Source organism: Pocillopora verrucosa, chromosome 3 (genome assembly GCF_036669915.1).
Source record: "Pocillopora verrucosa isolate sample1 chromosome 3, ASM3666991v2, whole genome shotgun sequence".
Lineage (NCBI taxonomy): Eukaryota > Metazoa > Cnidaria > Anthozoa > Scleractinia > Pocilloporidae > Pocillopora > Pocillopora verrucosa.
The window spans coordinates 21451501-21479496 of record NC_089314.1 but is presented as its reverse complement, the minus strand read 5'-3'; the positions used below and the strand labels follow the sequence as shown (position 1 = coordinate 21479496).

The window sequence follows — 27996 nt, the reverse complement described above, 5'->3', positions numbered from 1 at the left end:
AATTTTGAGTGGGATTACTGACAGTCCATCTTTAATGTTTACTGTAAATACAGCAATTTATTCAGAGCATGAAGGTTACCGAGCCTCTGAGACTCAAATATTAGGAGAGAATATGGCAGTAAAGACGTAAGATGAAGCCTTGTGTTAGGCTAAGAAGACGCTGGGAATGTAAATTTTCAACGGTACTATAAACACCGTTCAAGGTCCATGAAAATAGCTTTATAAAATCATCATGTAAACTTCAATTGTACCTCGGTAAGAATATTTACAACATATAAACTTCATAACAATGTATACACCTCTATGGGACAAAAGAAGTTGGCATCTCGCACTGAAATTGTTCCAAGAAACAAAGCAAGACTTCAATGTTAATTTTTACATGTGCCGTTCCCTTTGTCAAAAGGTTTGGATAAATTAAAATCAAATCTGATCAATTACTATCGATAAATCTTTTCTTCCACATCAGCACAACTTTCATACTTTAAAGCTTTAGTGACGTCAAAAATTTATTGACGTCAGTGTGACGTTAACATGTTGAATCCGGCATGGCAGTTTCCAAGGTCGTTGAGCTCCGGGAAAGACTCATGCATCTCTTTCCCGCCATACGGCCGACTGTGTTCGACTTGAACTGTGGCACTGGGCGCGATGTGGAGGATTTGTCGGCTTCAGAATGTCTCCGAGGGGGGCCTGGCTCGAATTGGCACGAGATATCATACAGCTCTTTCTCCGTGTGAATCTTCTCGTTGGCGAGGTAGTCTCGAATCTCAGACACCTGAAAAAAGACGGGGATACCATAACAGCATTGAGATTCGAAAGTAACGTCTCTGAATCAAGAAGATCTATAAGGAGAGAAACACTCGGAGCGCGCGAACCTGTTCTATTTTAGCGTGAAAACAAAATTGTGGGACGAGTTTTTGCAAACAGAGCTTTCCCTAAGCCATTCCTGATTCAGTCCCACTCAACGAACAATGAAAAAAAAAACAAAAACAAAAAAACAAAAAAACTGAAAAAAACGTATGCTGCTAAAGTAATGGCCATACGATAAGGGGAAAAAGAAGAAGCGGCTTACCTCCTGAAAATTATAAACATCCTTCTGGAAACGTCTTATTTCATCGATCACAAGGTAAATCTGATGACAAGACGGGTAATCATGCACAACAATTAAAAAATTCCCTTCACAGCAAACGTAGAAAAATAGTTAAAGATCTTGTAAAATTGGCTGATAACTTTATGAAGTCACAAGGAATAAAACTCATTCTTTGGCTCAAAGTGAAACTCAACTGGATACGTAACTGTTTCTACAAACTCCCTTCAGTTAAACATTGTGAAGAGTGAAAACATTCAGCCGTTCTGCCGCCGAGCGAGAAACTTCTTTTTATCAGGACTTTGATGCAACAAATTACTAACCTGTCTTCGTTTTGTCAGATTAATCAGACCACCTTTAAAAAAGTCGGGATTTCCTTCAGCAATGAAGGTCAGATCTTTCATATAAACACCTGTTAATTTAAACAGTAAGGTTAACACGGTGATTTATTTCAGCGAGGTCCACAGTGAACGGTCAGTCATTTAGATTCGAGTCAAAAATCACTCGACTTATGAAATAATACTGCTCACTGATTAATGAAGGACAGGCAACTGGCATTGAGACCAGTTGACAGGTAGAAGCGAATTGCTGCTTGCAAGCAGGCCCTCATTAATAACGCTACAGGATGCGCGTTAATCTATCGGCGGGAAAACTTGAGACGAGGCTGGGAAAGTGTTTGCCGGCGGTCTGGCACTAGAACCACTGCATATTTCTCGCCGGCTCGCGTTGCTCTCCTACTCACCCGCGGGCGAAGAAAAGCTCGTGCCGAAGCGCGTTATAACCTGGCCTTGCCGCTAGCTCCGTAGAGCCAGCGAAAGCCAGCTTACAGGTGAAGCAATGAGGGGCTTGGGCTCAAAGTTCGTGTGTCGTAAAAAAATTGGTGCAAAACTAAGAAAATAACGGTTCCGAAGAGTATCATGCTACCTTACACCCAGAAGAAACATTACATTCTTTCTCTTCTAGTAATGAAAACTATTCACAGCACAAAGACTAAGTAGGTGAGAAAATTCAAAACTTACCAAAGTATGGAACTGAAGGAGTTGGAGAAGAGCCAAGGGCCTGTCGATATCTTTTATAGTTATCCTAATACAACAGAAACAGAGAACCCAGATCAGAATGGACGAAAAGTTATTTCTACACAGCATTTAAGAGACTACTTCAACGGAAGTTTTAAGAAATCAAATCTAAAACGAACCACATTTCGCTATAAGCTTGCTCAACACCCCTTGACAGAGAATCACAGGAAACGTCCTGGGTCGGTTGGAGGGGGGTGTATGTGGTGCTTGGTCAGGGGGGATGGGGAAAAGAGGGTGAAAGCAAGGGTGCTAAGGATAAGAATGGCATGCTATTCCTGAATAATAAAATCTAAATGGTATATTTTGTGGCGGGTTGTAGTTTCTCCTTAAATGTAGAACCAAGTCAGGCACAGAAGACTGAACATGGTGCGAATTATAAAAACGGAACAGTTTTACATCAGCCATGACTTACTTTTGTATCCATAAGTATTTCCATCTTGGCATACTGCTCAAGGACTTCTTTGGGAACCAGCTGCAAGTAAAGGATATCGAGGGTGAAAACCTCACTAGCGTGTTTGAATGTCACAACTTTCCCTTAAAGTAGGTAGCGATACTCGACTGGACCGAGAGCAGAGCAAAATTAGTGTGATCTCCGTGCTTAAAAATTTTGAGAAAATTAACTTGAACATAGGGCTCCCTTGGCGGTCTGACAAAGAAAACGAAAATAAGAGTTTCCTATGTGGAAGGGATAGCCTGTTCCTAAATGTTTCCTTTTCTCTGAGTTAAGCGCGGAAGCCCGCGAGGCTAGCGAGCATGAATGAACGCGGAGAACGAGAACGACTTTGGCATGAGAAGAGACTTGGAATGGAAGTAAACTGCTTGACGAAACAGAAGAGTTAGTTCTAGAAGAAGCGATTAAGCCTTTAATTAACTTCTCAGAGTCTCTATCATCTAATTATCCTTACAATACCACCCCTGAATCAAATATTACGGTAACGAGAATAAAGGAAATAATCACCAACCACAGAAACTCTTGATTGCAAAAAAAACTCTCCTCGTCAGCACCTTAGAAAGAGTGGGGAGAACAGTATAGAGAATATGCGCACTGATGCAAGGTTTAACAAGCCTTGGAGCCTCACCTCTTTGGTTTTGTGCAGTCTTCTCACAGGTGCACTACCCAGAGCCGCCACAATAATAGCCATTACGGCGTTAAAGTTTCTCAACTCCAAACAAAGCTGAAAATAAAAAAAAGAGAGCATGATTTCACAAGAAGAGACTGTTACAATAAACGAAAATCGTCTGGAAGAGTACGAGAACTATACGTTTAAACAGTGAGAAGAAACCACACCCGCAGCTGCACAGAGTGATGAGTCTCATAATGCATTGGTACTGATATGGCTACGAGGTGAAGGGTGGCAAATTGGTCCACTTCGGGATTCCAGCATGGAGAGGAAGGGGTCCATAAGAAGACCTCATAGCTCACGAAATGTTTGAAATTACCTTGGCAGTTTCGATGAAATTAATGAACATGGCGGCACGCTTCTCCACTGATTTTTCTGTGACAATCGTGGCTGCTACCCAGGTACTCAGCTAAAAGTGTAATGGACAGTAAATCGTTCGTTCCTTCTAACCTTTCAATATCAATGTTCGATATGGCAGTCAAATAACATTAATTATCAGAGTAGGTTTGTAGACAAAAAAAAAAAAAGAAAGGAGGTAATCACCAAGCTGTTCGGGGGAAGGGGAGAGGGTTAAGGATGGTGCGAAGTTGAGAGCGCTCGTCTCCATTGCCGTGGCCTGGGTACGACTCTCGGTATAACATGGGTTGAGTTTATTGTTAGTTCCCATTTTTTTCTTCCGGGTTGTTTGGTATTTTGCCCTCCACAAAACCAAAAACCTCAAGATTCCATTATAGACTTGGAAATGGAAAACAAAGTGAAGAGCCCAAAAGTAACTGCTTAATTTGCTACGGTTTACCTGATTGAATCTGTCAGCAACTTTCTCCACAGATAGTTTTTCTTCAGGTGGTACCTTCCGTTTCTTTCCCGTTCCTATGGCAATCTTCCTTTGAATATCAGCTGACGTCACCGCACAGAAATACTCTGAAAAGGAAACCCCCCAAAATACACTGAAAACCTTGAATCACAATTAGTAATCAAGAGGTAATCTTAGGCCGGTGACCCACCTGGCGATTTTATTCTCCGTTTGCCGCGAATTTAATCGCCAGCGAAAATCGCCGATATCTGACGTACCAGATACCGGCGATTTTATGCGCCGGAAGCGGCGACCGGTGAAAAAACTCATTAGATCAGCGGAAGGAAGATAAGAGGGTGGGTACGTGGGTGGGATGGGAGAACATGAACCGCTAAAGGTCGACCACTACACAGACTAACACGGAGGTCAAACTTCTGTGCATGGGCGAATTTTCTGAAGGCTAGGTGACGTGATATCAGGGTATAAAAACCAACTTGTCCTATAAACAAGCACTTGAGCCAGTAAGTTGCGGTGTTAAAAAACGTACAAAATTTTTGGTAAAGTTCAAAACAAATAGTAAATCAGCAAGAAACCCGCACATAAATAAGCTTTGTGCGCGAAAAGTTTCGAGTTTTCCTCTTCCCTTATGTTTTTTATATGAAGGTGTCATTTTTTTCTTTCGCAGCGGTTGTTTCTTATGTTTTCTTTAGGAATTTTGCAAAGGAACTTGGCGCGTAGGCGGCCAAAATTGATCCTCTTCAACATACTTTACATTTGACTGCTGTGTTACACAGAATGCCCTGAACGCTGACGTTCAGCGTGAGCCTGCACTCGTGACAATGACCGCTGACAAAGAATGATCACTAAGCTCCTTGCGGATAACTTGCGAATCATATCGAAAAGGGTTACATGCTCGTGAACTACTTCTTGCAAAGATATTCATTTGAATGGACAAAAAATCTATCAAATTACTATTCAGACTGATTTCAGTTGAAATTAACATTAAAATACGACCAGGCCATCGTGTGAAATCAGTGTTTTGTACTTACCGTGGTCAATAAGTGTTATTTGTCGTGCCAACTCTTTGGGATGTTGAAGCAAGTCATAAGGCCTGCATAGAAAAAGACAGACAATAAGCACACAACCCAAACTTTCCCAAAACTTCTTCATCCATTGAGATTCACAATTTTCTTCCACCTTCCCTCTCGTAACTCTCTCATAACTCTTAACAAACGCTCTCCTATTAGCCTCCTTGCAACCCACAACGACACTGCTTTCTGCTTTTCTTCCTTCCTGTTATCTTTCCCCTATCCTTTTTCTTCTGCATTATCTACTGACAAAAATGAAGCTGTACTTACGAGAAGTCTCTCCGATCAAATCCCGGTAACTCAGCGTCTGGTGGGCATTGACAAATCAACAACTGTCCATTAGAACTCTGACCGAAAGATCGATTTACACTTTCAAAATCATCATCATCGCGTAGCGTCGAACTAAACGGTCCCTTGTAAGTCGGCGTGGTTTGTCCTGAACTGGGTGAATCACTCCCCAGTGAAGAGGAATTACTATTTGCTATGTACTTGAGGCGCCGATCGCTGGATGCAAAATTTTTTAAGTCTTGTCCCACGGGGAAAGAGCCCGAGGAGTCGAGAGCGTGGCGTTCTGTCGGCGAACTGGAGTTATCTACACTTGCTTCACTGCTTCCTACAAGATCAATCAACCATATTTTTCTCAAAAGGATTCGTTTGTTGCCATATGACAGTTAATTGACACTTTGGAACTATTCTAAATTTGCCTCTCAGTAGCCGTAGTTAGATTTTAGATGACGCTATCGAAGTAGCCCCAATGAGGTGATATTAAGATACCTCTTCTGTCCAAATTCCTTAATTTTCTCTCAAAAACTCCAACAAAATTGTCTTTCAATAACGATGGGGCGTTATGATCATGATCAATAAAAAATGAGTTTGTCAGCGAAAGTGTGAATTTTAGTAGACCCGCTGTCTGTATCAAATTAAATGTTACCGAATGTTATTATTATTATATTATTATTATTATTGTTATTATTATTATAATTAAGTTGAACATGAAGCAACAGAGCAGAAGAAAACACAGAAGGTGCATCTCCTGTTTTAGCCTTAAACCAGCAGTCGTTACTTCTACTGCAATTTCTTATTTATTTATTTATTCTTCACTTCTTTTCCCATGCCATTGCGGCCAAAATTTTGAAAGCCGCAAAGACTTAACCAGGTTCCTTACTTGACGGCCTCCTCTGATCGCTTGTCGGGATCGACCCTGGCTCCCAAGAGCACTTATTTGGGTCTAAAGTGCTCTGTAAGGAGCCTAAAAGAAGGTCCTCGGATGTATGGGACCCCACTGATACGTTGCCAGGGCTGCCAGCCGATGAAATAGCTGCTCCTGAAACGTCGAAAAAAAAGTACAATGAAAAAAAACAGAGAAAATATGTAAAGAGAAATACAAAGACGCAGTCCTTGCACATGTCCAGAATGTGTTACATTACCAAAATAAGTCCGGTTAAGTTAGTAAGATTAATGACCCTAAAAAAAAGGGCAACAAAGTATGCTAAGTGTGGCAACGAACACACTGTTTTCTAGTTCTAGACAGCATTGGAAAAAAAGCTAAGTCTCGCTCTTGCGAAACAAAACAAAACAAAAATGAATTGAAAACAAAGTTCCACAAAAATCCCTCCTTGTTCAATTATTTCAAATAAGGCTTTGAAGAGCAAGTTAAAATGAGATTCATACGTTGTACTCGTCATGCGCGTTGTTAACAAACCTGTGGTGGGCAGAACAGCCTCGGCACCAGTCTTCAGAGCCACGACATCGCCTCGGTCACATTTTTGCTGTAACGCTCCTTGCTGATACGGCGCAGACGAAGACAGTTTCGCTTGAGTGGACAGTTGCCTTCTCACTTTAGCTGCGTACTGATCAGGAACAGAAGAAGCTAGGGAGATGGCTCTTAATCTGGAGACCATTCCTGAGTCACTTTCATACTTATCCGAGTAAAATGCAGGTTTGCGAGCAACAGCTTCCAAGGCCTGTTGTCCCCACATTTCAGTTTCCTCAGCGTATTTACTCCATGGTGAAAAATCCTGCCCTGCAAGGATCTGAAATAATGATACACGAAACCCTGTGACAATTTGAACTTCTCCAATCAATAGGGATAAATTTAGGGACAATTTGGTAGGGAAAAGAAATGTTTAGACAAGAGAGAGATCTGGAGTGAGATCTTAGAAATGCAAGCGATCAATTTACCTGTAACTCAACTTTAGTGCACAGCAGAAGTGCATCATTGATTTCTTTGAAAACCCTGCGAAATGAAATTTAACTCATCACTTAAAGAAAACAATATATCAAAATCAACTGAATACAATGAAACCAACGCTGCATTTTAATCCTCCGAGCTAGAACCTTCCAAACAGAAACTTCGAGATCTTCAACATCAATACCACTTGCGAAAACATTGAATAATACTCACTACAAAAAGCTACTTACCCTTTGTTTTCCAACACAAATTCGAACGTCTTGTCGATGAATTCCAAGCGGAGTCTAGTGTCGTCTGCCAAAGACCGCCATCTTTTCAGTTCCTTGGATTGCCACGTCCCAATAACAGCCTGATAAGAGTCAATAGCGCAATATATTGAAACAACACCTCTTTATTCTCTTCTCTAACAATACAGAAAGATTATTTACCGAGAATTAAGCAATGCAGACCGTTTCCGTATTACAATAGCTTCACCTCACCGTGAGGACAGGCGATTTCGAGACAGTTCTGCAATCAAGTGCGTTTCCTTAAATTTCAAGTATTCCCACCTCCACCTTAAGAAGAGGCTTTCTGAACACTGAAAAAAAATCTCACATTGCTTTTGTGAAATATTCCTCGACTGAAAGCGCGATCAAAATCGTTGCAAGCGTGTTTCATACTCTCTCGCCAATGTACTTATCGACCAATGAGTACGCGCGTAGTATATTAGTTAACTTATGCTAAACTAACGATCGCTATATTTCTTTTACCTTTGTTTTCTCGTCCAAAATTGTGATCCTCCTAGGACTGATCCCTAAGTAGCATCTTACAGGAACCCCCTTGGGGTTGACAGTTCCCACGCATTCCTTAGGACACAAGAAAAAGTCATCCAATTATAGAATTATCGATTATTTTCTTTCTCTTATTTCGAAGATTAACTCTAATGTCTATTGATACTCAGTGGCAAACTTCCTGGTAAAAGAGTCTCAAAAAATACAGACAAGAATTCTCTAATTTAATGGTCATCTACAATTTGGCAGGTAATGTTTCTGTTTCAAGCAATTTCAGCAAAAAGAGATCTATAAAATAAAAGGAAAAAATGGTACACATACATCTTAATTCGTTATCCCAAGTTCCACAGGCTTACCTTCAGCTTGTAAAAGTGGCAGCCGTAACCAGGCAGAGCCTGACAGTAGTCGATATAATTGTGTTTAGCATTCCTCTCTGACATGCCGCTGTTCACAAACTGTTCATACTGAGCCTTGATCCTGTACAAGGGAAAATCAAATATCGCAGACTGTTACACTGAATCAAGATTTTTTACCCCTTTCCCTCCTGCTGCTTATTTAAATAACTTAATCAGCAAACAAATAAGCTACGGTAAATCTAAAAATCTGTCTGACCTTTTACCCATATTCTTTACTTTGTACATGGATGGATGCAAACTCAACTTGATACGAGAAACTGACAACCTAGAAGAAGGATCACATGAACAATTTCAACAGCTTCAAAAATGCGATGAACCTTCAGCTCAACACTGTTAGTAAGAAGAAATCGTTTGAAAGGGGAAAATAGAGAAAGAAATGGAAGCATTTTTAAACATAAAGCTTTCTTACTTCTCTCTGCTGGAAGATGAAAAGAGGCGTGGCTTTCCCCGCACTTCCACTGGAAGAAGATCCTGTGCAAATTTACAAACACTTGTTAGAGAAATCTTACAGTGGGTCTCAACTGAATATAATACGGGATTAGAATGGTTTCCTTTCAGTCTTTCGACTACAGCCTTTGATTGGTTTAGAAAGCTAACATCACCGTCTCAACCAATCTGAAGCAAAACATTTCAAAAACCAATCGTTACTTTCCGGTTAAATGTGGTAACTTTGACTTCTCGATAACTTTCTTCGATAATCGCCTCAGTTTGTTGTGATTGGCCGTTGTAACTGAACTGATCTAACTTCTACGACGCTCATCTCAAACAGCTCTACGACGCTTTGATGAAATCGTCCGCAGCCCTGTCTCAATTATTTTGGCACTAAGCCATCTTTCGTAAGGTTCCTAATTTCACGCCATTCTTCCCCTAAAAAAGAAAAACTATGAAGGCAACTCTGCTGTGGATGCCGAATCTCTATTTCCAGAGTTTAATGGACATTGTGGGTTGTGGCGGACGTTTCACCCTTTGACTCCTTAGAGTGACTAGCATCTAATTTCTCCTTACAATATCACCCCCGAATCACACATTAAGGTCATGAGAATAAAGGAAATGATCACCAACAAAAGAGGCTCTTGATTGCTAAACAAATTCTCTTTGTCAGCAGTTGAGCAAAAGTATAGAGAACAGTATAGAGAATAAACATAGTGATGTCAGGGTGTAAAGGTTAAATCGCTTAGAAGCGCCTTCATCACGGACATGAAGTAGAGATAACGGAACACTAATGTTTATTATATAGATGTTTACGGTTTCGTCCACTCACCTCAATATACAATTGTAGGGCGCTTAGGTGAATAGAATCCTCAACCGAACAAGGCATGCTTCCACTAACGACCGCTTTTTGACACTACAGAAAAAAAAAACCATCAACATCAGCAGTCTGTACAATCCTCAGACGAGGCTGGTTTTATTTGCAGAATACACCAATTCAAATCTACTTGCACATTTCAAGTTTTCCACTACACCTTGTATTTAAATTTTCTCTTTCTGATATTCACCAAAGACGACGACTTTATTCTTCTCACCTGTTCATAAAGAATCGCATGGTGACAATGGTTTGCCTGGAACCTGTCCCGATGGTGCTTCTTTTCAGCTCTTTCCTGTAATCAAAGTAGTTTATAACTGCTAAAGAATCTTACAAATAACTAACGGCGATGATGGTAACGATGATGATGATGATGATGATGATGGCATATGGCATAATCTCCATATTAATATGCTATGCTGCGCCCTACAACATTTTTAGGAGGACTCTGGCTAGACTGTATCGAGCAGTTCACAATATTTGATAGGGAATTTTGCAGATGCCCCGTGGTTGGAAAAGAAAACCAGATCACAACACAAGGAGCTACGTTAGCATACCTTGTCTAAACTACAAGAAATTAAAATTCAGCTCAGAAAAGAGAAAGAAAGAAGGAAAGAAAGAAAGAGAAAAAAATGGACCGGTGGCATGAAAAATATCATCAAACTGTTGTGATTGAAGCTTACCATCAAGCTCTCAATAAGATCTGCCAGGATTTCTGCACATGGAAGGTACGGACCACCAGCTTGTCTTAAGGGAAGTATAACTTCGCTCAGCTCGGACTAAGCAGCGAGAAAAATATGTCAGTATTAATGTAGACATATAGCATTTATTTTCAAGCAAAAATGATGCCTTCTTGCACCTTGACTTAAAAATGCAAATAATTTTTTGTGGTGTGCTTACGGAGTACCAGCCATGTTAGTAATCACTGCAACATTACGTAATCAAGGGGTTTTACTCTGAGTTTAATAATAGCTTGACTGGCATTGATTTTCCAGTATGTCCCTAACAATCATGCTCTCTTGAGCTACGTCTTAAAGTACAATGTATAATACCACCAAGTTTTAACATTAACACTTTTGAAATTAAAGTGGATCACTACCAAGTAAATTAAAAAATACTACCGAAGACACTTACTGCCATGACTGGATTACTGACAAACTCTTCCGGACATTTTTCGAGCCAGGCTGTCCATAATCTCATCAAATGAATGTGCAAAACAGGAAGTGGACTGTAGTCCTGCATCTGCCCAGTGGATGGGTCTCCATCAAAGTACTTGCCAAACCAGGGGTCATGAAATCTATAAGAGAAAGACTGAAGATGAGTTGAAAGGGAAAGAGTGCGTGAAAACAATGTGTCGATGCCACGTTATTATGTTTGAAGGGGCAGAAAACTTCTTAAAAGGGTGTGAAATAATGAATGATTAAGTCGCGATTGTTTTTAGTTTTGCATCTGATTGGTTGGGAGGATGGCACAAATTTTCCGGAGCGATCACAAAGCTAATCCTGGTGACCAATTAGAACAAAAGTTTACTTTATCATTCGCATATGAGAACTCAACGTGAAAACAAGAAAACTACTTAAAGGGCGGGAAATAACGAATGGCTACGTCGTGATTGTTTTTAGTTTTGCATCTGATTTGATGGCGCGAGTTTTCCGGACCAATCACAAAAATAAGTTAAGTAAAACCAAAGCAAGCCCAGACTACTTTCGACAAGCGAATGCAAATAGCTCCTATGGAGTGACAGACAGAACGATCACACTTTCTAACAGTCGATTTTAAATTAGTTGACCTTCTGGGTTCACCCTACCTATGAAGCAGCAATCTCATAAAAATGGAAGGATGCACATAGCTCTTGTAAGTTGTCAGCAAAAAATCTACGATCTGGTCATCACTAGGCATGTGTTTGTTTCCAGAGCTGCTGGACTTGTACCAAGAATGTTTCTTTGAGCGTCCAGACCAGTGTGGTAAGGTCAAACCACCCCACAAGAGGGACGGATTATGGGTGACGATCTCCACAATTTTCTCCACTGTTGCTCCTCTGTACATAAATAATGCAAGCTTCAGGTCAAACAATCAAGTTCACTAAAATTTTGTCCTTACCACAAGAACTTTTGGGATCAGTGCGGAGAATACGAAGTCACATTATTTTTTTAAATTCTTATCTCTTTTTCCCCAAGGAGTTTGAAAGAACGGGAATCCAATGTACTTCATAATTATTAAACTTGCAGATTTTGATATAAATGAACATTGAATAAATTTCACTCCTAAACTAAAATGGTACGCGAAACAAAATAATGTTATGTTTCCGTAATCTGAGTTGCAATGCGTTACTCACTTCCTTGTATTTGGTAGAAAAAAGCGTCCACCACGATGTAGCATTAATAATAACAGCGGAGCTCACAGCGCGCGCAGCGCAACACCATACCTACACAATTTGGTAACCAATTGGGCCAGGAAAATTTGATCTACTACGCGACTCCACGTCTGTACGTACAAGTTGCAGTATTATCTAACCTGACATAGAGGTGCTCCTCTCCAGTGGTTGACTCTGAGAACAACACGTCAAGCTTTTCATCACCTGAAGTTCGCAAACAAAAGAAGTGAAGTTAAAATCTTTCGAGCCAGATGCCTTTTAGACTTAACACATTTCTAAAGCGCGACACAAATAGAAGTATTGCTATCTGCCTGGGTAGGGCGTTAGTCCATCATCACAACACCCAGTACACATCTGCCAAAAAATGTAACGAGTTCATGCATACAATCGAAACAAATTTCTATAACCTACCTGGGACACGTTTAAAGAGATAAACTCCTCCGACACCAATGTAACCAAGATAAATTAAGCCACGAGCAGCATGATATCGTACTCTGCAACACAATGAAACAAAGCTAGTCAACAGAAGAAAATATAAAAGGCTGCGAGTGAGTTAAACAAATTAAAAAAGACCGTGCAATAATCAAAACACTACAAGACATTCGTAGTCAAAAATGAGTTCGTCTTTTGCTTATTTGCTTTTATCCGTAAAGAAGTATAGCTCCTCGTTGAAGTTACGACATCATCAACAGAATACCTTGCATCTCCATAGTTCAACATTTGCTTGAGGCCATCAACACCTCCAGCCAAATCAATCTACAAAATACATAGGAATATAGCGTCACTGCCAGGTAGAAAACATGATCTTATCTTAAATGCCTATCACACCAACTGATATTTACCTGCATGTGATTGTCCACACTCATTGCAATGTTTGCTATTGTTGCAACACAATAGATCACAATTTCAGGGTTACTGTCTGTCAGCGTGTCCAGAAGTAAGGAAAGTGGCCTATAAAACAACACAATTTATTTATTCAGTGAGACAACGTTTGATAGACAATCTGTAACCTTTATTTTAAAAAGTATCAAACACTGAAAGATCTAAGGTATTATACCAACAAGATGCTGAATCCTTGCAGTAAGCGGGAAATTCGTCATGGACCTAGTTGGAGTCTCCTACAGCTCAATGGTAGAGCATCCGAAGTACCAATCAGAAAGTCGTAGGTTTTACTCATATCGCGAGCACTTGAAGTTCTTTTTTCCCGAGTATGCCTGCGTTATTCACTGAAGACGTTATCTTTCACTTAAAAACCAGGCGTAAAATTCACCAACTTCATTTACATCATCATTGCGCCAAAGCAACACATTCAACATTCCTTGTTAAACCATGGTCCTTGTTCAACAGCCTAGCTTCCCACAAATCTCCTACACCTCAGTGGTAGAGAATCCCAGGTACTAATTGGAAATTCACTGTGTTCTCCTTCTACGCGTGTGCCCGAGTCATTCACTAAATACATTATATTTCACAATAAACAGATTACCTTGTCTTGCCAAGTTCCATCTGCATTTTTGGATGAATACTGCTGGCTGACAGCATTTTAGTGGCAACTACTCTAGGCATCGTCTTGGAATGCAGATCCATTAACGGAAGGTGATTATGACCAAATCCAGGGCTGCAGAGTGATTAAAGGTATACTTCATGTTTAATGAGTGCCTATTGGACAACTATTCCATATACACATGCTTAAAATGCAAGGTTAGATGGCCAACAGGCAACATTCTCCCTTATTTTCAGTGCGACAGGTCAAATAAATTTTAAAACCGGTAGAGCAATTCTTTTACATGTTGAATTTTTTCATAAGTAATTAGAGGTACTATAGGTTAACACTTAAAAATGAGTACACAGAAAAAGCCAGGGAAAACCCTTATGGTTTACACTTGAAAAGACAGACAGAATGAATACCTGTAGAGAGGGAATGAATGATCTCCATCAGCTGAACTTCCCATACTGCATATGCTGTTCTTCTTCTGCAGCATATAGCTGCCATGTTGTGGCCATAAGTCAGATCGTGCATCTGATGCTCCAGAGTTGTTTCTCTGTACAGAGCCTCTGTGGACTGTCGGAGACATTTCTCTTGCTCTCTCATCACAAGAACTCTGACTGCAAGTACTTCTCTTGCGATATCTTGGCCTTTCATGACCAGCTGGGGTAAAGGGAGGGGGTGAGTCTGTCTGACGCAAGTCAAATGCACCACTGTCAACATCACTGATCTGCAATAAGTTGAGCAGAGGCTCTAGAGGAATAGTCTTCAGGGCTGTGGAGAATTCTTGATCGTTGTTGAAGTCCAGGATACTTTGTAAAATTGACAAACACGTGCTCTGGAGAGACAAAACCATTTCAGTTACAAGCTGGATGTTTCAGTGTTATTGGCACACACACAAAAAACACACAAACAAATAGGGGGAAAAGATAACAATAACACTAACAAGAGGAACCAAAAACAACCAAATCTTACATAGAATACCTCTGGTTCTTTAAATTTGGATTTAGCTCCTTTGAATTCTAGAAGTAAGTACATTTACATGCAGATGGAATCCTTAAATTAGCCAATATACAGTATTCATCCTGGACAACAAGTTTTTGTAAAGTCAAAAACTATACTGAACGAAAACAGAAACTTGCCAACAAATAACCCCTTGAAACACCTGCAACACAAACTGAAAAAGATCCTGTACCTGAATGGGTTCAGGACTGTCTACTAATTTCAAAACTGTCTCAATGAGTCCAGCCTCAACTGATCTCTTACGGCTGTCTGCCCCTTCCAGCTGTTGATCAGAAACAAAATACCAAATTATGGCACTTGGTATTGGATTGGGGAACACAAAATGTCCTCATGAAGGCACATGCTCTAGAATATTAAACTGGAGATAAATATCAATTAAAATAAGCCTTCAAATCGATAAATTGCAAGTCCGTTTTCAACTGAAATGTCTCAAAACAAACAATATTTTTGGGTTGTGTTCACCTTCAAGAAAAAAGTACAAAAAAGGTTTAGACATAACCCCTGCTCGTTGGTGTTGAAATGTTTCACAAAAGTAACCTCAATAACGGCTTAATAAACATAAAAATTGTACATGTGGCTAATCAAGTTTTCTTTTAGGGTCTTACACATATATACTTTCCATGAAGATTGTAAAACATGTATATGTAAATAAAACTAGGAACACTATTACAAACATTGTCTGAAAGATACAATCTAACAGAGTGTCTCAATATTCTCAAACTGTATCAAGCTTATTAATACACCTTGACCACATGTATGTTATAAAAAAGGTTTACTTGTGCCCATCACAGAAAGTAGTATATCCACAGCTAATTTAAAATGCAGCAATGGGGAGAGAGGGGGAGTTGCCAGCCAGAAAGTGTATTGGACTTCTAACATTTTACTCACATTAAAAAGATTGCCAATTAGCACTGCAATGTGGTTGTTAATCAGAGATGAGCCAGCATCCATGTGTGCTAACCCAATGAGCTGACCAGATGCTTTAGGAAGACATAAATAAGCCAGTAAACTAGAGTGACACTCAGGATTGCCTGACAGAAGGACCACTGGTTCAAGAGCTTCTATTAAAGGATCAATATCTCGCATGTAGTTGGAGCCAGTGCTTATAAAGGAGCTATCCTCACATTCAGATGTGCTCCTCTGACAGCTCTATCAGTTGACAAACAAGTAAAGAAACAAAATAACTAGTTATCAGTCTCAATTTTTCACAAATTTTGCATCAACTACCATACTTAACCATTACTGTCAAGTAGCATTGAAAAGAAAGCTTGAAATTACTACACTAATAAAAATTCTATAACTTAAAATAATTTTATCTGGAGGTGCCATACAGGAGTAACTGAGTTTTTTCTGATCTCTACTTTTGTATTTAACAGATTGCTTTTTTAAATATCTACTTAACATCAAGGAAATTTTTTTTGTGCCCCCTTAAGTTTTCGCAATCTTACAAGTTAAGGTCATGTAAATTTAATCCTTTCATGAGTACTAGTATTTTAGATTCATTTTGCATTGCAAATTGCAGTTTTTTGCATAAGTTATATGATTGTATAACTTAAAGTTACTCTCATGACAGTTAACTATGCTTTAAAATAACTTATCTTAATACTGGTACATAGAACATTTTATACATACCACAGACTGATCTGACTCCATACTAGGTTGCCTTGCATTTGAAAGCTGTCTTTCTAATCCTTTTGCTTCACTAGTTTCCTCTGCGTGCTGAACTTCTTCTGAAGGCAGAGTGTTCGTAACAACATCTTTATTCATTTCCACTTTAGCTTTAATAGCCTCTGGGTCTTCCCCAAATTGAATGAGATCTAACACAGGTCTTTTTTTTTCATTGGAATATTTCTTTGGAATGAAAGGAGACAGAAGACTGGCCTCAGGTGAGGCATGCAAGGGCTCACTTGATCCAGTCATGTCAGATGACTGCTTTAAGGGACGTGGTTGAGAATCAGAACTTACAACATCTGTCTGAAATTGGTTCATTATTACTACAGTTGTATTCTGTTCAAGTGATTCAACAGGAGTATCAAGCTTCAAAGCAGAATCCATGTTTTGTTCTTCTGTGTTTGCAATATGTCCATCTATCGTGTTAACAGATGATATGCAAGTCTCCTTTGGTTCCCCAGTTGATTCTGTGACTGCTTTGTTGTGTGGAATGTCTTTTTTGATGCTTTCTCCTTCCAACAATGAGTCAGTTTGTTTGACAGCATGCTGCTGCTCTACAGAATTTTTCTGATCTGCATATACATCAGCAGTCTGCAACTGATCTTGTGTTGTTTTGTGAAAACTATGCATGCGCATAAGGTTTCCTCTTCTAGAATTGGCTGTGAAAAAAGCCAATTTAAAAAATATGAAAATATATTCTTTAATGCTACATTTATTGCAGAGTTAAAGGGCCCATTATCTACAAGAAGACAAACCCAAACCATGGTTTTAGGCAGTAATTAGGACACAGGCTTTCTCTATAAGAGGGTTGATTTAATTAAATGAATGTCCTTCTACAGTTAACTTTTGTCAGTTGATGTTGTCAGTTGATTAGCTAATTTCAATTATGGTCTGGTTCAACCACTGGTCAGGTATTTTGGAATTCTTTCTGAAGAAAACACCAAGACATAGGACATACCAAGCCGAGGACTCAGAGTTCGGGCAATATGAATGCTTTCTGATCTCTTGATAAATTGCTTTCCTCTCCCAGTCTCTGGACTTCCACGCCCACCCAATATTGAGCACAAACTGGAAGATCTTCTGTGTTGGAATAGTCCTCTTCGCAAAGCAGATACCCTTTCAGTGGCTGGTGACTGTACACCTGCCTTAGATCTTACATTTGAGCTGACTGAACCCTGGTTGATGGACGAAGCTCCTGAATTTGATCGTGACTTGGTAATGTCTGCTGCAGCAAAAGCCTCACAGGCTGACTGCACAAGGAGTCTCTGCATCTCTTTTAGCTCCTGTTTAAAGTTAGTAAATTACTGTTTCATCTGGCTAAGTCAGTCAAATTGGCAAAGGAAAAAGAGGACATCACTTACTACTATGACAACCAGGTCAAAGACTGTTCAATTTCAATCTCATCACACAACTATGAAGAAAGATGACTCTAACTACTAAACACAAAATTAATTGAATATACAGGACAAATGAAAGACTTTATTCATGCAATTTCTAGAAAATGATTTTTGAGTATTTCTCTGAGATCTCTACCAAAAGCCAAAAAAGGGAGCTGAAAGTAGTGATTACTGTATTCATGAGCCACAATTTCATGACAACACAAAGCTGTGCTCATGGACAAGTCATTGGGTACCTGAAAGATCTTGTCTAAGAAATCTAGTTTGCCAAGTTCTTACAAGCATTTCTAAAGGCAAATTTATGCAAGTTTCACAAAGACTAAAGAAAGTAATGGCTACAGAGCAGAGCCCCACAAAGCTGTAGACACTCCCTCACCATCTCACTTTTAAATCTCACCCTAGCATTTCATATCCACAAAGAATAGTCAATAAGATTTGAAAAGAATCATACCGGTTCTAGGTCAACTGGTCGCACTCCGTGGATATTATTCTCAAAGATTCTTGCTCCATGCTCAACCAGAAGGAAGGACACTTCCAACTTGCCCCTGTGTCCAGCTGACATGTGAAGTGGTGTGCAACTAAAAGACCAAAGTCAAGACACGAAATGAAGAGAACTTCTGACTACAGAATCGCGAAGAGAATGTATTAAGGGAAGGGAAAGAGGCAATTTCAAAGCAAGAAAAAATTTGATCTCCCTCATTTACAATAAGTGATTATAAAATGCTCTTTGTTGTTCTTCTTGTTTTTTTTTCCTTCAAAGAATCAAAAGTTTCAGTCCATTGTTAAAATAAGAGAAGTACATAGACAAACAATATGAAACTCAAGAATTGTCTACACATGTACATCAGAATTTAAAACTAAACATAAACCAGTTATAAAAAAAACTTTAATAATGTACATGTACATTTCAAAGTTAAGGGGTCACACATGAAACTACATGATTTCATACTCCACAGCAGCAATGAAATCAGACTTCAAAAATTTATTTTACATACAAGTTGTTGTCTTTAGCTCTGACATTTGCTCCATAACCAAGAAGTAACTGAGTAACAGCTCTGTTTCCTGCCGTTGCTGCAACATGTAAAGGAGACTTATCATCTGGTCCTTCCCAATTTATATCAGCACCCCTGAGGAATAAAAGAATACAAATTTATAAGCAAATAAATAATAAGATGAAACAATATTCAAACAAGTTGACATTTAAACACATGACAGGGCTTCTAAACACTCTGGTTCAAATTCTTTGAGAGAATGGGTTGTTTCTCTGCCACATGCCAAAGAAAAATAAGTAACCTATTTCAGACTTGGTTTAGATCTTATTATTAACAACAGATAGAGCAATTTTTTAGTATAGTAGGGCAAGTAATATGGGATTGTTCCACCAAAGTCTATTCCTAATCCAGGGAATTTGCTGTTCTTTATCATGACAACCCACCAAATGAAGAACCAAAACCAAATGCAACTTGGTCACTAGCAATTTCCCACACTTTAGAAAGTTTGCTTCTGTTTGTTGCATGTTCATTTGTACCCTTTGAGATAATTGTCTTTCATTCTGATCTAACCATTGAAATAACTTTGCTTGCAGTTTTAGAATGCTTAATCAAGTGGCACTCTAAAATATTCAATTAAGTCATAAAAAACGCTTTCAAAAATTTGAATAAAGTGATTTTGGAGAGGAAAAAATGATCCAGCTGTCACTGAAGTGTGGAATTTGCAGAGGTCTGAAGAAAATGCCAACCCTCAGTCAACTTGGATGAGAACAATTATAATCACTTTTGTCTACATGTGGAAACTTCATATTGTGCTCTTACCTCTTCAAAAGAAATTGCGACATCTCTACTTCACCCAGCGACACAGCATAGTACAATAAACTTCTCCTGGCTGAGTCATGTGAATCCACAGATATGCCATTGTCAATAAACTTCTCGACCACCGTTGTTTCCCCTTTTTGCACTGCAGCTATTGCATCACGGATTGCATCAAGATCTTCTGGTCCTTCGCTATCAGACAAGGGAAAGGACATGTCTTGGGGTTGATTCCCCCTGTATTTAACAAAGTTTGACAATAGACGATCAGGAGAATTGACAGCTTCCTTTTGAAAGGACTCATTTGGAAGGAGAGAACTTGTCCAAGGCACAACAAAGTTTTCTGTGGCAACTTCCTTTTCATGCTGACCCATGAGGTCATGTTCTCTTTGAATCTTCTCCTTTGATGGGACCTCCTGATGTTCAAGCTTCCTGCTTTTTCTTGTTTTTCCTTCCACAGTAACATTACCTGAAAAATTACTCTTTTGATCTATTGATGGGGAAAGTATAGGGGGTGAATACTCTGTTCCAACAATAGGCTCTGAGTGGAACTGAGGCTGCATTTCTTCTGCGCAATTAAATCTCATAGTTTGTTCATGTTTGAGAGAACTAGCCTTAGTTGACTCATTCTCCATATCAGACAAACTAGTCCTTCTAATTGGCTCTGCTCTTTTCACCCATATGGGAGGTTCTGAAGCCTCAATAGATGGGTATCCATGTATATCAGCTTCAACAGAAATTTGGCCATTGAGAAGAGGTTGTTTTGCTTGTAGGGCAGACCCTTCCTTACCATCACTGTCACTACCATCAGAAGGCACAGGGGACAATGCAGAAAATTCAACATGCCGTCCAGAAGTGTGGGTACTGGTGGGATGTCGAAGAATGGAAGGACTGGTGGAACTTTTGGTATATTTCTTCCCATGAGGAGATCTTCGACCAGAGGAACTTTCAACGCCATGTTTCCACTTTACATGAGGATGTCTATGTTCCAGAGATGAACTACCAATTGTAGAAGTCGTTGAGACTTCAGAGTTAGTGCGAGTTCGCTCAGAACTACTGATAGAGTAAGCTCTTCTAGCCCTTCGTGATTCCCTTTCAACTTTTTCTCTAGTTAGTTTGCCTATGGCTTTGAATGCGAGAGCCACAGTTCTTACAATACTAGCAGCCTGAAATGAGAGCAAAAGACCATTGGATGCTTATAATATTTAATAATTTGGTGAAAGTGAATACAATCCCTTGAATGAAGCCAAGGGGGTTATTCAACAATATTCAATGGACCTGAAGTAAAAATTTGTTTAAGTAATGGTTCAGGTAATTTCACAGCAAAAATGTAAATTTCTTTTCATTGTTTTTCTTTCTAAAAATTTCATCCATCAGAGAACAGAGACATGCAGCCTGGTGCATATATTTTATAAGTTTTTTAACTTTGCTGCAACATTTTGTATCTTACCTCTAAAAAGTGTGATACCAAACTTAGCGGTTTATTTTCTGCTCTTTGGAATTAAATTATCTTGTTTGGGCATTTTAATCTCTTTCTCTGCAACCTTGTCAAAACATGAGGCAGCTGTTTGAAATGTAACTAGATAGCTAGAAATAAAATGTTCCATGACCAATAAAAGTGTGAAAAAACTATAAAATCACCTGAGCAATTATACCAGTAATCAAATACGCTTTTTTCTCTTCTCTGTAGCTGTTCATAAACACACTAGCAACAGAATATAGTGTTTGACTCCATAATTGTTTTTGGAGCTATAAATCACAAACAGACTCTGGTCACTGAAGGATGAAATTTGGTTCTGATCAAGAATAGTGACTAATTGCTTTCTATAACCAAAATAGCCAGTCCTTCAGAAAGAAGTGGTCAGTATTTTTGCTGACCACTTCTTTCTGAAGGACTGGCTTCTGTTCTACAGAAGCACTGGCCAGTGCTTCTGGAGAACATTTCATAATAATAATACATGGTCAACATGACCATACTAAAACTGAAGGATTGAAATTGGAGTGATTATATCGGATAATTATCCTAAAGCTAAAGGCTGTTAAAATACCATGCTTTTAACAGCTCCACCAGTTCCAAAGATACAAAATGAAAAAAAAAAAGGTTTATAAATAGAGAATCCAGCATAAATTATTCCCTTGTCTGCCCTTATCAGATTTTTCGCTGAGAAAGCAATATTGTTTACTTGCCAACTAGGAAAAGCCCCGGAAAAAAGTCACATTTCAATGTAATGTCAAGATGGCAAACTAGAATTCTGGTTTCTTCCCGATCAAGTGGAACAAAATTCAAATTGGACCAGTTTGCTAAACTTTTTAAATTTTGATATAAACTAACTAATTAATGCTCAGACAATCTGAAACCTAAGCTGCCCTATACTTTTACATGATAAACAATGCTGGACAAAAAACAAGGACAATACAAGAACAATACAAGTGACACTAGAACGAAAGATCTCCTCAAACTGATAATATTCTGCGTCATTCATGAGAACAATAAACATGGAGTGAAACTTCATCCGCACAGGATTGCAAAAAAGGTCAAAAACAGTTATTAACAAATATCAGTGAATGAAAAGTGAACAAGTTTGAAACAAGATTGTATCTCTTTATTTTTTTGAACTGAAAAACAAAAAATAACTCCATTTTTCCAAGTATGTTTAAAATGTTTCAATTAGGGCAAAGGAATGCCTTATCAATCAGTGATTTTTGTCACTGGAAGAATTCATGGCTCTCTGTTAGTCATAACATCTGATTTATGTTATGTAACAGGTCAGATGCAGGGAGATCATGTCTGTGTCGAGTTACATAACATGGGTGATGTTATGTTCAATCATCAAACTAGCCAAAATTAGACATTTTAAAGGGAAATTGAGCTCTTTTCAAAAGCCTGTACAAAGTAAATAATGACAAAAAAATGAAAAAAGCTTGGATCCCACAGGGCTCTCTTACATAATTTTGAAAAAAGGTTGCTGTGCTTGCAATCAGGCTTAACCCTTTCTCTGGCTTTATAAATGAAATAAATTCATTTGTCTAGAATAAAGATATAATAGCAAAATCTTTCTTATAGAATAACCGGCTATCACCCTTAAGTCCATCGTTTTCTGGTTTAAATTGGATGAAATCGCTCATTGCCAGAGCCAAAATATTCTTAGTATTTTTAGTAACATTTTATTGAACAAATTGAAACTAAACTAGAACACAGAAAGCCACTTTACTTAATACCCTAAAGAATGACTGTAAAAAAGGTCTGAAAGGGATTACGAAACGAAAGTGGTGTTTTCCGTGCTGAATGAAGAAGCAGAATAACATCTACGTACATTATTAGCATAAACAGCCCGAAAGCCAAATAAAAGTACGAAAACAAGTTGAAATATAATAACTTAGTTCAATACTCCCAAATTTTCTCTGCCTGAGGCTCCATATATGAAACAAAAAAGAAGCATTTTTAGGTTTCAGACAAGAAAAGAATACTAAACGCTACAATCTGGCGAAAATTCGATCGCCCGATGACAGAATTCCGTAAACAACGATTCATGAAAAGCCTTAGGGTAGAATCGCGCGGATTTAAAATGTAACATACTCTTTGTAATCAATTACCATTGAGAAAAATAACAGAGAAATTGACCAATTTTAATCATCTGTAAAATCTTCAGAACGAAAAATACTGCGCTGTGATAACTGAAAAACATGTCACTCCATCTCCTTGTTGTTCCGCGAAAATGGAAAATTTTTTAAAATTAAATAAACGTATGTTTGCATTAATTCGTAGCGTGACAAACAAGAACTTATATGGTGATTTTAAAGAGGCGGGTTTTTAGCCTTTCCCTTTACAATACATAAATAAAGCCGACATATTCGTCTCAAGGATATATCAAAGCCCTGAATATTCGAGATTTCTACGCTTTCACTTTAAAAGAAGACATTCCTATGGTTCTCAGACGCGTGTTTCTTTTACCTTGCTTGCCGTTAGGAAGAAAGGCGATTGAGAGCATTCCACTAAATAAAACTCATACAAATACAGCTGTTATTCACCGATTGAATTCCTTTCGTTTTCTAACAAAAACGTAAAAGAATCTCAAAATAGCACAGTTAAATACTTTCGCGGGGAGAAATCAAAATACAGCACTCTACTAGCTGATGTAAACAACTTCAATATATTGACAGTCTTGTCTTCAACTTACCTCCAGTTGTGATCCTGCTTGAAAAACGTGACACATATGAGTTTTCTTTCGCGTGATATTCAAGCCAAAAGTACTATCGAATCCCCGAAGCTGCTCTTGCACACACAACGCGATAGCATAAAGCGGTGCTGTAAGGATTAAGGATTTAGAATCCATGCTAGATACTAAAAGAATCCCGTCCCGTATTATGAAATCAACTCGGATACTTCGTATCTGTTGTTTTTTAATCCTCTTTAAGGTTTCCATCATTCGTGTCACAGATTTCGCCTCAGATATCTGTGCAGAGCCGACATAGTCTACTATAAAGTGTAGCTCCTCTGTACTGTAGTCCTCCACCGCTCGACTAGTACTTTCTGTTTGGGGTAAAAGCGCAGTTGCCTGCGAAGCGAGCGAGGCTTCTTCGACATTCTCATTCTGACAAGATTCGGCGACCGCGGCCTCGTTGTCTGTTCGATGCCATCTCTGACTTAAACGTCTCCTCAGAGAATACATTGTCCATTTATTGCTTTACAACAGTGCACTCCATACACGGAGCCGAGGTTTAAAACGTTTCTTTCCATTATTTTTGGCTAAATCAGCTGAAATAAACAACCACCATTACACGTAACATTACCCTGTACAGATCTGTGTGTTAAGACCAGTTGTCCCATACATGTAAATTACATCTTCGCTCAGCTGGGCTAAGCTAAATACATGTACCCTCACATTCTCCGTGCATTCCCCCTCATCAGGAACAACAAAGCAATTCTGAGAAAAATTGTGAAAAACAAGGAACTTTCCACTTCAACTATTCTTTATCCACTACCATGCTGTTTGTCGAAGTTGTTTGTTTGAAGACCGTCGCACGTTTTTGATTGGTTGATTTTTTGTCACATGAGAGAGTAAGCTAAGTTCGAACAAAAAATGCGCGAAAACCACGACGATTACGTGTAAATCAGAAAAACTCAATCAACATCGACGTGAGAAGTTTTTAGAGAGCGATAACAAATGTATAAAAATACTTGATTCCCCATGGAATGACGTTAACGATTAAACAATCAGCGCTTTGGCCGTTTCCTCCCACCCGAAACAATAGCATCTTTTTAAAAAAAATTTCGACAAAACAGCCCAGCTGAAACGTTTTACTCTTTTAACCATTATTTCCTGCGATTTGATGCTTCAAAAACTTATTCAATATCTCTCTGCCGAACGGATTGAGGGTGTAAAACTTACCGGGGGCAAAGTCTGTCTCGTAAATTTATAATTTTGTTTTGGTTTTGAGTCCGGTTTTCCTGTTTGATACGTAAACAATAGGACTGAAAGCTCCGTCTGATGACTTATGGAAACTTACACAATAGTTATTCCTTTCAAATCAAAACACTCCAGCCGGGGAAGTCTACTGTGCCAAGTACTGTGGGAAAGGAACTAAAAATAATCTTTAATAAAGAACGAAATATTTCTTATTGTCAATTGGTCAGTTTTTATTTAACCGTCATTAAGATCTTTGACTACATTGCTGAACGTGCATCAAGTCCGTTTTAAACGCATATTTTTAATTCAGCCGAACATTCCAGTCTTTTTAAAAACCACTTTACAAGTTTATACTTAAGCTTCCGGTTGGATACGCGCCGGTGAAGGTAACCTATGGGAGCGAAGTAGAAAAACATTTTGCGGTAGAAGAGGGCTTTTCAGAGTTCAGCCGTTTTGGCGTTGCCAAAGATCACTAAAGAGAAACAGGAAATGCTATGCTCTCTGCTGTCCCTTTTTTCTTGTAGTTCATGTTGCCTGGTTATCAACGGTAAGAGTAAAACATACATAGAATCACGAAGGCTTTTCCGGCTAAACGAAAATGGTCGTTTCGCTACGGAAGCCATTTGCGCACGGGTGACCTTATCCCTCATCACGAGCCCGTTACTTTGTACATTCCAAGGTTCAATAGTATGTTTGTTTTGTCTTTTAATTTTAGTCACTGAGTGACCCAGAACAGCGGCGAAACCCTGTTGTCTTTGACCTTCCTAATTAATCAATCGCCCCGATTCTTTAATATTTTTGCGGTTTCAGTCGGACCGGCTTGATTTAAAATGTTTTGCTCGCCATATAAACAAATTTGAGCCGTTCCGCTAGGTCACGCGATGAATTTAGATACTTCAAGGTTTACACGCAATGTGACCTCAAACAAAAGAAGTGATGAAGCTGTTCGTCCTTGCATGTCATAAATTGACAAGACATCATCATGTTACGATTATTTAGATCCCTAAATCGACCAGTTGTTATGACATGATGGCGATTTATCAGTCAAACAATTGACAAACACAGAGTATCCAGTGATTAATTAGTCGGCGCCATTTTGATATCAGTAACGATCTTTCATAGACACATGGCCCATACATGTTCTGCGATTCTTCATTACGATGCATCAATTCATGACGAAAACAAGATGAAAAATCACGCTAGCGAAGCTCTACTTTCTTTATAATTCAGCTCCTCCAGAATTTGGCTTGTTTACCAACTATGTCCAATTCTAAGTATCGATATTCCATTTTTGTGCAAAAATTTTATCAGTAAAAATGTTGATCGATAACTGAGTTTTAGTGTCTTACCCAGAAATATCGAGGTTAAGATATGAATTTGCTACCAAAAAAACTGAAATTGTCCATACCGTGATTTGACATGCGCGTTAACAACAAACATACGGAAATTATATATAAAATATGTATAAAAAAGAGTGGAGCGCGTAGTACTAACATGATGCGGTTGTATATTTTGTACAGTAACCCATTCGACTTCAGGTGAGGCGAGGACCCGCTCACGGACCCGCCTGCACTTAAGATTTTTTGTTATTGTTTTTGTTTTACGCCGACCATTTTTTCGATCACCTATTCTAATTGGGACTGGAATAAGCTATACCAGCCACTCTGTCAAAACTGACTTGATTTGACCTCAGAGTTACTTCTCTACAGTGGTTTACTCGGTCACTCTCTTATTTTTTTCATTAGGAGAAAAATACATCTACGCTGATAGCCTTTTACTCCTTTCAGTCGTAGTGATATAATAACCCGTAAAGAATAAACGAGTAAGCATATTCATCTGCTTCTGTACCTGCAGAGATGTAGGGTAGAGTCGGGTAGATAGAGAAAAAACCAAATACAGTCGGACCTCTATTAAGCGGTCACCCACGGGAAATGGCGATTATAACCGTTGAATGCAGGTTTCAGGGAAAAGGGGTGTTGCAAAAAACGGTAAAATACGCCATTTTATGTCATAATTGGGATCATAGATTTACCGCCTTAGGTGACCGTCAAATACAGCCGGAAAGACAAAAGAAACAAGCCCTTGGGACTCAGTTGAGGGTGACCACGACCGATTAATAGGGATGACCGCTTAACAGAGATGGAAAATACAGTGTTTGAGGGGAAGGAATTTTAGGACTTTGGCAATTAACCGCTAATACAAGCGACCGCTTAATACGGTGCTGTTTGATACAAGTGCTACTGCAAAGAACTTCAAGCGGAACGAATACTAGAACTCCGCCATCTCTGTTTATGGCAGTGAAACTGAATAGGTTACTGACACAAGGTAGACATACGGCTTTAGTTTTTGATGTGTGTTCTTTGTGCCTTTTTTTTTTGGACAGGCCAACGGAGGTTATTTACTGCTTATCTTGTCATCAAATGATTACTGATACTTTAACCGATGTACTTAGATGATTGTATATTTCACTAATAGATCATGAACTCGAGATTCCTATCACGTAATAGTCAATGAGGGCGAGACCTGAATCAATCGTCAGGCATGGAAATCTGGCGGTACGTATCCAGTTGTTAGAAATCTACTTATTGTTCAAAGCTTCAGAACAAGACAGGTTCACATATGTTTTTTGTGTTAATGAATGATGACACACGTGGGAATACACAGCCAAGTTACTCACATGACTCACTATTTTTCTCGGAGCGAGTAAGGTAGCATATCAGATCATACACCATTCGTGATGGAGCGCTCTTCCCATTTATACCATTTGTTATCTGAAATAAGTATGATTATCACAAATGCTGGTTGGCCCAGCTACACGCTACTTACTCCGTAAAACATATTTGAGTAAAGGGGGTAACATAACGATGTCATGAACGTGAAAGCGATCATACTCAAGTCTTCGTCCGCAGTTCACATACTTGATTTTCATATATATATTCACAGTCATTTATTCATTACTTTACGGGTCTATTTGGAACCAACAACCAACGCTG

The 27996-nt window shown here is 38.9% G+C and overlaps 1 protein-coding gene across 1 annotated transcript; it reads right to left on the bottom strand.

Moving 5' to 3' along the window:
* Window positions 1-2: 2 nt before the first annotated feature.
* On the bottom strand, window positions 3-24730 carry LOC131797664 (uncharacterized). The gene is made up of 37 exons (XM_059115328.2): window positions 23774-24730; window positions 19602-20761; window positions 18786-18917; window positions 18242-18368; window positions 17352-17676; window positions 16355-17052; window positions 15611-15871; window positions 14895-14984; window positions 14122-14537; window positions 13700-13831; window positions 13059-13167; window positions 12914-12972; window positions 12628-12710; window positions 12357-12420; window positions 11650-11880; window positions 10977-11139; window positions 10526-10621; window positions 10063-10137; window positions 9801-9884; window positions 8949-9010; window positions 8736-8804; window positions 8480-8600; window positions 8103-8198; window positions 7584-7702; window positions 7344-7398; window positions 6865-7195; window positions 6328-6486; window positions 5433-5775; window positions 5124-5185; window positions 4078-4202; window positions 3601-3690; window positions 3240-3335; window positions 2573-2632; window positions 2104-2167; window positions 1408-1496; window positions 1070-1129; window positions 3-772 (listed from the first exon to the last, which is right to left on the bottom strand). The coding sequence occupies exons 1-37, from the start codon at window positions 24263-24265 to the stop codon at window positions 527-529; spliced, it is 7044 nt and encodes a 2347-aa protein (XP_058971311.2). The 5' UTR covers window positions 24266-24730; the 3' UTR covers window positions 3-526.
* Between the last annotated feature and the right edge of the window lie 3266 nt (window positions 24731-27996).

Coding starts and splice junctions, on each gene's coding strand:
- LOC131797664 (XM_059115328.2), bottom strand. CDS start 24,265: ATGTATTCTCTGAGGAGACGTTTAAGTCAGAGATGGCATCGAACAGAC. Junction 12,711..12,913: donor TTGAACTATGGAGATGCAAG/GTATTCTGTTGA, acceptor ATTGTGTTGCAG/AGTACGATATCATGCTGCTC. Junction 773..1,069: donor ATGTTTATAATTTTCAGGAG/GTAAGCCGCTTC, acceptor GTCTTTTTTCAG/GTGTCTGAGATTCGAGACTA.